The sequence below is a fragment of the Penaeus monodon genome, chromosome 38 (assembly GCF_015228065.2).
Source record: "Penaeus monodon isolate SGIC_2016 chromosome 38, NSTDA_Pmon_1, whole genome shotgun sequence".
In the NCBI taxonomy this organism is placed as follows: Eukaryota; Metazoa; Arthropoda; class Malacostraca; order Decapoda; family Penaeidae; genus Penaeus; species Penaeus monodon.
Genome location: NC_051423.1, coordinates 2,145,314 through 2,158,054, shown reverse-complemented (window position 1 = coordinate 2,158,054; position 12,741 = coordinate 2,145,314). Strand labels below are relative to the sequence as shown.

The 12,741-nt window shown below is 29.1% G+C and overlaps 1 protein-coding gene across 6 annotated transcripts in view; it reads left to right on the top strand.

The window, feature by feature from the left end:
* The first annotated feature begins 269 nt into the window (after positions 1–269).
* LOC119597121 (raf homolog serine/threonine-protein kinase Raf-like) overlaps positions 270–12,741 on the top strand; it is a 23,263-nt gene continuing 10,791 nt past the window's right edge. For 2 of the 6 annotated variants that reach the window (XM_037946610.1, XM_037946608.1), the window contains exons 1-7: positions 309–577; positions 8,777–8,878; positions 10,099–10,288; positions 10,474–10,679; positions 10,966–11,070; positions 11,370–11,536; positions 12,681–12,741. The exon at positions 12,681–12,741 is cut by the window's right edge and continues 307 nt beyond it. In XM_037946610.1, the coding sequence (XP_037802538.1) occupies positions 470–577; positions 8,777–8,878; positions 10,099–10,288; positions 10,474–10,679; positions 10,966–11,070; positions 11,370–11,536; positions 12,681–12,741 (939 nt within the window). In that variant the 5' untranslated portion in view covers positions 309–469. Of the gene's footprint in view, positions 578–7,939; positions 8,057–8,776; positions 8,879–10,098; positions 10,289–10,473; positions 10,680–10,965; positions 11,071–11,369; positions 11,537–12,680 lie in introns of those variants that run through there. The other 4 variants (XM_037946605.1, XM_037946609.1, XM_037946606.1 and 1 more) reach the window with 4 other exon arrangements.

Below are 12,741 nucleotides of genomic sequence, written 5' to 3'. Positions count from 1 at the left end.
CATTTGTGCCTCTGTGCCCCGGCAGCCCCTTCGGCGGCCGCTCCGCCGGACGCCCCGGAGCACACGCCGGCCCGAGTCCCTTCGCCGGACTGAGCGAAGATTCCATGATTTTCCCCAAAAGAGATGTCAATAATGACGTCGGCGAGCGCTCGGGTGCGGGTGACAGCTCGGGCCGACGGCGCGGGCGGGATCGGATCCCCTCGGAGCGGCCTCGGATTCCCTTCGCAGGAGGATCGAGCTCGACGGCCGGGTTCTCGCGTCTATACGTCTGTCGGGGCGTTCGCCGGGTCTTATTTTCGCGTTTGCTCCTTTCCTCTCCGGGAGGCGCGAGCCGTTGGCGTCCGAGGCTCCTCCGAGACGCGCCCTGGGCGGAGGAAGACGCCGGCGGCCCCAGAGGCGCCTCCGAGGCCACGCCGGGGGCGGGAGCTGCGCGCCCATTTTGGCGGATGCTAAAATAAGCAGGTGCAAGATGGCGGGTGTTGGGGACGCAAGGGAGCGGGAGAGCGCCTCGCCCTCGCCCGTCCAGGCGCCCGAGAACCACGACGAGACGAAAGACAGGGCGGCCCTGGAGGAAGAGGCAAGTGCGGTCGCCAGGTGGGCGTGTGCTGGGAGGCCGAGGGGGCGGCGGGTGGGCGCAAATCGCGCTTGTTTTGGCGGCGCGGCCAAGCTTTGTTGACATTCAGGTATGGTCGTTCGGCTCCTCGCAGGAGCGCCCTGGCCCTGGCCCGCCCCCCGCCTGGCCCGCGCCTGGCCCTCCTCGCCCTGGGCACGGCGCCCCGGGGCAGCAGGCCAGGCGCCGCCCGGGAGCTGCCTTCGCCCGGAGGAGCTCGGGCTGGAGGCTGGCGCCCTGCCCTGGGGTCGGGCGCTGGGCAGGGGCGGGCAGGGGCGGGCAGGGCAGGTCAGGGCGAGGATGTGAGGGCTCTGCCCGAGGGCCGTCCAGGGAGCGAGTCTTGAGGCGATTCCCTGTTGGTGGCGCTGGGCAGCGATTCCGTGTGTTGCAGGACGTTGATTGGCCTGCGTTGGAGGGGTGGGAATTTGTTTCAGTGTGGCTGTGCGCCGGCCACGGAGGCGCTCCAGGCTGCAATCGCGGAGACTCGGTCGCGCAGCGGAAACGTCACCCGAGAGACTCTCCTCCGCGGTTGCAGGTTCCGCTTCCGTCGGGTCCAAAGAGGCGTCAGACTGTCTCGAGTCCTTCGGGAAAGTAATAATTGCAATTGGCGTAACATCTCCAAATAAAATTATTAATGACCCAAAATCTTAGTGATGAGATCAAATACGTCTCGTTTGCACTTTAAAACTGGGGAAAAAGGTGAACCAGCAGGAATTGGGAGGGCCCACAATTTTCTAGGATTTTATTTTTTGTCTATGATGTCGTTCCTTCAACCTTGTCTTGCGAGATTGGAAGTTGCAGATTTATTTAGCTGTTGTCAGTGTGTCAGATAATATTAATTAGCATAGAGTTATTTGTGGATGCTGGGTGTCTTCCAGACATACCTTCTCAGAATAAAGAATAATAAAAAAAAATATATCTGGTGGCAGATGTGCGATCATGATTGCCGAGGCCAAGATCATGCTTGACTACGGCTTTGTATACTTTGGAAAGATAGAACCTCCCTAGTGATTTACTTTTTGCTACAGAATGAAAGTGTAGCAAGTTTGTTTGCCTTTGCCAATTTTAAGTGTGCTGTCCAGTCACTTTTTTTGCAGTTTAAATTTGTGCAATCCCCAAAAAAAACAAAAAGAAGGGATGTGAAGTCTGTACTTTTTAAAAAGGGCTATCCTGCAACAGGTGGAAAAGGCTGGGGTCACACCCAACCAAGGTTTCGGGGTTCGTCTATGTTTTGAGCTTTTGTGGATATTTGTTTACCGTTACTAACCCAAAAATTAACTTTTGAATGTGGATTCCACTCATTTGCAACAAGTATAGGTAATCCGTTTCAGGCAATTTTCGCCTTGATTCTTGAAGGAGCATAGCTTTATTTTTATCAAGAGTCCCCAGCACCACGTCACAAACTGTATTCAACAATCTGAATTACCTTGGTATGCACGGCAAGATGGAGCTGAAACTAGGGAGTACTGAATGAATCTTTTTCCAATATTTATAGCATTATGGAGATTATTTCTTGTACCAGTGACTATAACCTTTTGGCCTCAGCAATAACCTCATCATCAATTTGCCTTAGCATAGTGGGTCCGTTCCACCAAGATTGACCATAGGCTGTTAGTCTGGCTAGTCCATCCGTATTGTAAAGAGTTACCAAATACTGGGTTTTAGGCCATTTTAGGTCTTTACATTCCATTTTTTTTTTTAATCCTTGTTAACCACGGCAACCATAATTATAATCATTTAAACCAAATTTTTGCTTTATAAAGATACTGTATAAGAATTTTTTTTTTGACTCCAGAAATTTTTTTTAAAATAATTGGTTGATTCCTTGCTATGTACTAGGAAAAAAAACACCTATCTTGGTGTGCTAAAACCCCTGTCAACCTTTCCCGCGTGCAGTGCTTGCTACCCAGTCACGGCAAATTAGATTGTTGAAAAAATTTTTGTGAAATTGGGGGCATGATTTTGGGGGAAGTGTGGTGGGATGTGAGAATTACCTTTTTTTTTTTTGTGAAAGTATAGAGCTTTTTTTTTTTTATTTTATGTTTCCTTGTTTTTTTTCAAGATACATCCTTACGTAAACATAAAAACATATATTGATATATATGTTTAATAATTGGTAAAATAGCATATTTATATACATGTTCTATATTACCAACAATAATATACTAACATACACATAGTCATACATACATATAAAATATCATATATGCATTATATTACATATGTAATATTACACATGCAAACATTTTTTGTATATACAATTCATATCAATTTACATTCTATTTACTATACACATAAGATATAAAAATTATACATTACCCTATATAACATATACATTATAAAATATATTTTATAATATTATATTAATATATATATATATATTAAAATATTTTATATATTACATCATTAGAGATATCATACTATACATTTCTATATATGCTATACAGTTAACTATATGTATATATTGTATGAATACATAATGGGCATTATGTATACTATTTCATATAGTTACTAATTTCATATAAAATATGTATCAATAAAAATAACATAGATTATACATATATATATTTTGTATAATAAAATGTATAATATATATTTTATATATATATATGTATATAATATATATATATTATATATAAATATATAATATATTAGTATACTATATTTATAATAACATATTTATAAAATATGTTAATATATATATATTTTTATAAATTTATATATATAATATAAATTTAATATTAATATATAAATATATATATTTTATATATATATATAAATATTATATATATTAATTTAAATATATTATATATATTTAATTATAATTTTATTATATATATATATAATTTTTTTTTAAAATTTTATATTAATTTTTTATATTTAATTTTAAAAATTTTATATTTTTTTTTTATTATATTTTTTTTTTTTTTATTATTATTTTTTTTTTTTTTTTTTTATTTTTTTTTTTTTTTTTATTATTTTTTTTATAATTTTATTTTTATAAAATTTTTTTTTATATTTTTTATCTTTTTTATTTATTCTTTTAAATTTATTTTTTATTATTTTTATTATATTTTTATTAATTATTATTTTTTTAAAATTAATCATAAATTATTATTTATTTTTAATTTTAAAAAATTTTTAATATATATTAAAATTTTTATTTATAAAATATAATATAAATATAATATAATTATAATATCTATTTAAAAATTAAAATATTATATTTATAAAATTTATATTTTTAAACTATTTAAATTTTTATATTTCTATCATTTTTTATATATATTATTAAAAATATCTACCTAATACCCATTATTATTCTATAATATTTTATAAATTTTTTAAAATTATAATTCCCCCTTTAAATTATAATATCTTTTCATTTTTATCTTATATATTCTTAAAAATTTATCTAAAATATTTATATTTTATCTTTTTTATATCCTTTTTATTTTTTATTTTTAAAAATTTATTTTTTTAATTTTCTCTCTCCCCTTTCTATTTTCTTTTATTTTTTTCTCTATCTCTTCTCTTTTTTAATTTTTTTTTATTTTTTTTTTTCCCTTTTTTTCCATTTATATTTATCTTTTTAATATCTTCCCTATTTTTTCATTCTTTCTTTTCCCTAATCCTCCTCTTTTATATTTATTCTTTCCTTTTTTTTTTTATATTTTTCTTTTTCCTTCCTGTATTTATTTCTCTCTTCTTTTTAATAATTTATCTAATTTAAAAACTATTTTATTATACCTTTATTATTATTTATCTTTATTTATTATCTATTTTTCTTCAATAAATTTATCTTACTATTCTTCCCTTATTTTTATTTATCTCTAATATTATCTTTACTTCTATTTATAATCTCCTATCTCTATTTTTAATATTTTATATCTTTTTATATTAATTTCCCCTTTAAAATTTTTTCTAAATTCTTCTTTAATAAAATATCTTCTTTTTCCCCATTTCTTTCTTATTACCTTTTTTCCTCTTTCCTTTTTTTATCCTTTATATTCCCTTTTTTCACCTTTATAAAATCACCTTTTAAACCCCTTTTTCCACCTTTTTTTCCCCCTTTATTTCCATTTTTTTACCCTTTTATTTCCCCCTTTTCTTATATTTTTTTAATTTTTAAATTTTTCCCCCCCCCGTTTTCCCCCCCCTTTTTTTTTAAAAATTATTTTAAAAATTTTTTTTTTTTTATTTAATTTTATAAAATTATTATTAAATTAATTTTATTTTTTTAATTTTAAAATTTTATTTTTTAAAAATTTTTTTTTTTTATAATTTTTTTATATTTTTTTATTAATTATTATTTTTTTTTTTATTTTTAAATTTCCCGATATTACTTTTTTTTCCCTTTATTTTCCCTTTTTTTATTCCCATTTTATATATTTCACTTTAAAATTTTAAATCATCCATTATATATTTTTAACACATGTATTAAAATTTTTCCCCTTTTAAAATTTTTTTTATCCCCTGTTTTTTTATTTAAATATCCATTTTTATTATTTCCCTTATTTTTACTTTATATTAACCCTTTTTTTCCTATTTCTTTAAATTAATTTTTATTTAAAATTATTTTTACAATGTTTTTTAAAACCCCCTGTTATTTTAAAAATTCCCTGTTTTTTTTTCCCCTTTTTTTTTTTTTTTTTTACCCCTGTTTATTTTTCCCCTGTTTTTATTTATAAAGATATATATTAACACTGTATATATATAAATACACCATTTTATAAATTATATACCCTGTTATATTTTTAACACATGTTTTTAAAATATACAACCAAATTATATATATACACAAAGATATATATATATATATAAAAAATTTTAAAATATATATATATAAAATATATTATAAAACAATGTATAATATAAAAATTAAATTAAATATTATATATAAAATTAAAAAAATATATAATCAACAATTTTTTAATATTATATAAAATTAAAATTATAATATAAAAATTTAATATTATAAAAACATTATATATTAAAAAATAAATTTTAATTATATATAAACATTTATATTTTATATATACATTAAAATTATATATAATATAATATAAAATTATATAATATATATAAATTATATATTATATATATATATCTATATATATATATTATATAAAAATATATATAATATATATCAATTATTATATTAATTATATATTTTATAAAAAAATTCTAATATATAAAAATATATATTATAAAATATCTTTTTATATATAACCCTTATATTATAAAATTTTATATTTTTTATTTCCAATATTTAAAAAATTATATATATTACAAATTGGATTATATAAAACCTTATATTAAACCCTTATAATATAACCTTAATATACCATTATATAAAAAAACCCTTTTTATTAAAATATATTATTTAATTTAAAAATTATATAATAAATTATATAATATTATTAATAATATATATATATTAATAAATATATATAATAATATTTATAATTTAATATTATTTTATTAAAATTTTAATATAAAAATTTTTATATTTATTTATATATATTTTTTAAATTTAATATTTTTATTATTAATATATATTTTATATATTTTTATTTTAATTTTATAATTTTTATACACAATTATATATATTACACATTATATATTAACCCCCATTATATAAATTTTAAAACCTGTATATATATAAACTGTATATTATAATACACATGAATATATATTTTAAAAAACATGTTTTTTTTAAAATATAACTGTTTAAAAATTTACACATGTTTTTTAATATACACGTATATATATATATAAAAAAAATTTTATAATTAATATATACCTTAATATATATAAATTTTATATATAAAGATAATATTAAATTATTAAAATTATATATATATATTAATAATATATATATATATAATAAGATTTAAAATTTTATTATAAAAAATTTTAATTTTATATAAAACCTTATATATATATATCCCTTTTAATTTTTAAAAAATTTATTTATCCCTTTTATATTATAATTCCCCTTTAAAATATAAAATATAAAAATTATATTATCTATTAACCTTAATTTTTATCTATTTTTTTTATATATTTTTATTTATTTTTATTTTATATTTCTTTTTTTTTATTTTTATATATATTTTTATAATTAAATTTTTTTTCCCCCTGTTTTTATTTTATTTTTTTTATTTAAATTTTTTTTATTTATATTTTCACCTGTTATATATATACAATTTTATATATTTATATATATTATATATTTATATATATAATTATTATATTAAAACATTAAAACTGTTAAAATTAAAAACCCCATATAAATTTATATATATATATATAAAATTATATATATATATATATACCCCTTAATATAATATATACACATTAATAATCCTATATATAAATTATATATATATATTATAATAAAATTATATTATAATAAAAATTATTATATAAACACAGTATATATATTTTAAAAATTTTTATATATTATATAAAATATATATATATATATATAAATATATATTTTAATATATATATATATATATTTTTTATATATATATATATAACACAACCCTGAAATATATATATATATATACCTTATATATATAAAATATAATATTATATAAAATTAAAAAAAAAATATATATATATATATAATTATATAAAATTATATATTTTTAAATTAAAATAACTATACCAAAATAATATATAAATTAAAAACAATAATATAATATATATATATATATATATATATATATATAATATAACATATCACACATAACATATATACACATATAATATATATATATACATATATACACATATATATATACATATATACACACACACAATATATATATATATATATATATATATATATATTATAATATATATATATATATATATATATATTATATATATATTATACATATATACACACACACACACATATATATATATATATATATATATATATTATATATATATATATATTATATATACATATATATATATATATATATATATATATATATATATATATTATATATATATATATATATATGCATATGCATATGCATGAGGACACCCAAACATTAACTGAATTAAGATGGTGGTTCCCATCAGTTTGGCTTTAAGACTTTTGAAAAAGTCTGTTTGGTGCATTATTGATTAATTTCCACCCCAAAACAGATGGTTTTCAGGATAGGTTCTTGTAGGGTTCTGCTGACATAGTTGCCAGCTGCTTGAGACCAGGACTAATCTATGTCAGGACAGGAAATACTTGTGTGAGGATACTCCTGTGATAAGTTCAAAGACCACAGCTTTTATGTGTGGAATCCCCATTGTGTTGTTTGTATATATTGGCCCAGTTAGGCCTGGAAATATATGGTGTTTTCTTTCTGGTGGTGGCTTTAAAGAGTCAACATAGCCTGCATTGATATATTGGTTCATATGTGTGAGGAGGTGTGTTCAGAATTGTTTTGTTTATTTGCCATCAACTTGTATATTTTTTTCTTTTTCACAAATGTGTAGAATAAATTTACGGATGTAGATAACCATTTATCAGTGCAGATTTTCTATCTCTGCTTCCATGTCTAAGTAAAAGGATTTTTTTTGTTTACAATAAAAATAGACAAGTCTGATTGTATAACTTTTTTTTTCTACTGTTAGTAAATATAATAGAAAGAAGCAACAATGCAGCACTGTTTGCTTGTTTTATTGTCTGATAATTTACATGGGGTGAATCTTCCAAGCATGCAGCACTGTGCAGGAAGTGATTTTTAGGGTGTTTATGACACCTTAGATATATCAGGATTTCTGACGACTTATTGATATGCTTTGTTTCATAATGTTTAGGCCAAGTTTTTTGGTGAATCAGGTTATTTTTTTTATAGGTGATATATTGCTTTTATAAAGCTTATCAGTTGTCAGCACACTAGAGTGAAAAACCACCATAAAATTTATCAAAAAAAGCTAGGTAAGAGTTTTAAAATTACCTGCCATTATTGGCAAGTTATTTTGTTTTATGTGCTTCTCAAGTTTTGTATTTGCAGTTTGTTTGTTTGAAATTGGGACACTCCTGAAACTCCACTCATTAGATTTTACATTTTTCATGTGGCTAGGCAGATTTGAAAAATTATATTGAAGGATGGCACAGAGGCTTACACTCTCTTCTCATTCCAGTTGCAAAACATACAGAATATCATCCATCTGACGAAGGAGTACATCGACGACCTCAACTCTCGCTTTGCCGGTTTCCAGCACCCCCCATCTTTATATCTCACGGTAAGTTTGTGCTCTATCCAAGGTCACGGGATGGTCAGCCTGTTTGTCATGGAAAGGCCTCGTAATCTCAGACGTCTCCCTGGCCCCTGAGGCAACTCTGGATGCCCAGCCTGCTCTTTTGTTTTTAGTGACCTTTTAACAACATAGTGATAAAGTATGTAACAAATTCCTAAGCCAACCACAGACTTCAGGTCTTCCTTCCCACAAAGAAAGAAGCAGGACCTGGGCAAGGAATGCTCAGGGCCTCATTCCTTGAGATAGTGCATTTGGCCAGAAGGGAGGTAAGCCCATATTTGTATCTGGTTTCAGTCAGGTAAAGCTTGTGAAGACCTGGTCTCAATGAAAAGCGCTATTTCACTCTGAGTAAAGTTTTTTTCTGGTGGGATTTGTCAGAACAGAAGTTGTAAACTGTGCTTTCATAATCCAGGAAACTTTTATCAGCAGTAGAAGAATAAAGAAGAAAAGCCAAGATATTTATGAAGCTCTTTATCTATATTAATCTGATTCTATTATCTATTATAAAAAAAAATATATGTATAAATAATATATATATATATATATATATATATATATATATATATATATATATATATATAATATATATATATTATATATTTATATACATTATTCATATAATTATATTTATTGTATATTTATTTTATTATTGTTATCATTATCATTATCATTATCATTATCATTATCATTATCATTATCATATATCATATATCATTATAATTATTATTATTATTATTTTATTAATAATGTAGTAGTAGTAGTAGTAATAGTAGTAGTGGTAATAGTAGTAGTAGTAATAGTAATAGTAATAGCAGCAGTAGCTGCAGCACTAGCAGTGGCACTATTACAAGTACTAGTACTAGCACTAGTACTAATAATGTTAGTAATATTACTAGTACTACTACTAGTACTATTATGAGTACTACTACTACTACTACTAGTATTATAGTAGTAGTAGTAGTAGTAGTAGTATAGTAGTAGTAGTACTACTACTACTAGTACTACTATTAGTACTAGTACTACTATTAGTACTAGTACTACTATTAGTACTAGTACTACTATTACTACTATTACTACTATTACTACTATTACTACTATTACACTACTACTACTACTACTACTACTACTACTATCTTTATCACTTATCATTACAATGGTTACCTCCACCACCATACTGGTCCTAAAAAAACCCACCCCTTTTGCAGGAGTACACAGAGCTAACTGGAAAGTTGCACAGATTTGAGGCCAAGGAGCAAGAAATACTAGAGCAGTTGACACTTGCAACTGGGCAGACTGCGCAGACTAATGGCTGTCACGAAGACTTACCTGAGGGGCAGACGGCAGCCTCTGCCGAGGAGGTGGAGCCAGGCTATCCCCCCATGACACAAGCTTCCAGTGAGTGCTTGGTGGATGCTGGGTTGTCTTTCTTCTTTTCATGAGGAATAGATTCTGTACACTGATCTTGTGAATGAGTAAGATGCTTTGTGTAGTGTTTTTTTGTTTTTTCTCTCCATTTCCAGAAGTCATACCACTTTTCTTTTAGTAGGTGTAATAATCCATGTTCTCTTCATCCCTAATAGGTAGTAATGGTGTATGTGAAGAAGTGGCACGTTCCACGCCACAGTCTCCCCTTCGATCGGTTGTACGGGCGCATTTGCCCAACCAGCAACGTACTACAGTACAAGTGCAGCCAGGACGTACTTTAAAAGAAGCATTAGCAAAGGCTCTTAACTTCCGCAAACTTTCCCACGATGTCTGCATTGTGTACAGAAAAAACAATCCTAAGGTAAACGAAATGCTGTCTGTACTAAATATAGAGGGTGTCTTTGACTATAGTTGTTGCTGTATGAAGTGGTACTGCTGTTGATCTTATTCAAGTTAAGATAAGTTTTTTGTTAATGTCTATTTGAGGAGCATCAGAAATACAAGTGGTTGTGAATGGGTGGAGGTATTTTTTCCTCTCCCTTTTGAGATGTTTGGTGATGATGGTGTAAAGGTATGAGGGGGACTACCTTTTGAATTGCCTCTCTCCCACTCCCCTCACATTAACATCTGTTATTTCCTTGGTTCAGGTGCGCATGTCTTGGGACTCAGATATCGCAGCGTTAGAAGGAGAGGAAATTGTTGTGGAGGTTCTAGAAAAGTTTCCTGTAACAACATCCATCTCCCACAATTTTGTAAGTTTCTTGTGTGTGTGGTATTTGTTTTTATATTTGCACTGAGTATTTATTTATTATTTATTTATTTTTTTGTTATGCTAATAGAATTGTGATGAATTGCATCACAATTGCATTTCTCTGTTATGTTGAGTTAGTAAGCATAAATTCATAACAATACTATATTAGTTTTTGGTACATTGTTGGTTTTCACGCAAGACGATTAGTCTTGTCTTTTTAGTATCACTAGAATCTAATTTCTTAGGATTAATCAGCATGGGAGTGATCAAAAACTGATGTGAGTCTTGTCCCTCTTTCAGAATAGAAGAACATTCTTTTCTTTGGCATTCTGTGATAACTGTCGACGACTTCTATTCCACGGGTTTGTATGCCGTACATGTGGCTATCGCTTTCATCAACGCTGCTCTGTTGGAGTTCCAACGCTGTGTCAGCAGGATCAGCGTATTACAAATAATATCTACCAGCAGTGAGTTTATTTTATTGGTGTTATTGCCTGGGTGCATAGAAATCTGGGAGTAGGTAGATAGGCAGTGCCTGTGGAACAAATGTGATCCGAGTTGTGCATGCCATTTGGGCTGGGGTTCCAGTAGCCTCGTCTGATTCTCTGAACAGTCTCAAGTTAGGTAGGATCTCCCTTCCTGTAGTGGGAACGGTATGGACAAATTAGCTTAGGATTACTTTCTCTCTAGTGAATTCATCATGAATACATACTTTTATAAAGGCACCCTTTCAGAAGTTTGTTTATCTTGACAAATGCTTGTGAAAACTGAAAAGTTTCAAGGCAGCGTCCTGAGCGATGGGAGGTCAGAGAAGGCAGTTTATTTCATGGTGTAATGGGTGACTTTGGATTTCAGTCCAGATGCCCTCCATTTGTTGTGTAAACTTGACACTATCTATAGATATCAGTACAGTAATGCTCTGCTGCCATACATCAGTACATTTGAATGATGCATGATGATTTATAAAAAAAAATTCTATCCTTCATAATCTGTTTTTTCTTTCTTGTCCCATCATGGTGCATTCTCAAAGCTTACAATATTTATCCAATCTCAAGAACCTTTTTTTCCCTTGAAAGACCTTAAAGATAAACATAACCATATTTTAAATTTTGAACATTCAGAATGATAGGTATTGGTGAATGAATTATGTATGGGACCCAAAGTATATGTATTTTTTAAGTTGGTATGTTACATGGAATAATTTAAAAACTAATATGAATTAATATTTTTTTTGTAGATACTTTTGTATGAATTAGTTTTTTCACCAAAATTAGGAGGAACAAAAAGACAGTTGTGGGTCTTGAGGATTCTAAAAGAAACCTAACCAAAAGATGAAAGAAACAAAAGTTGATAAGTTCATGACCACTCAGATATAGAAATGTCTCCAGTAAGGATGTCATCCTCCCTGCTAAAACCCATGTCACAAAAACCAAAAACCTGTGAATTCATTGGGATGGTCTCCTGATGTGAATGCCTAAATGCTGTTATTACCATTCAGCAAATATCATGATGTGTGGAAGGATGTTTTTGGAAAAGATTTGTATAGAGTTTGTATTACACAAAAAAGAAACAAAAAATACATGAATTAACCAATCCCTGCCCTCCCAACAGTTTATTAGCGTCGTATCAAGATAACCCAGCAGGAATCCTGACCACAACAGTGTATGGAGGT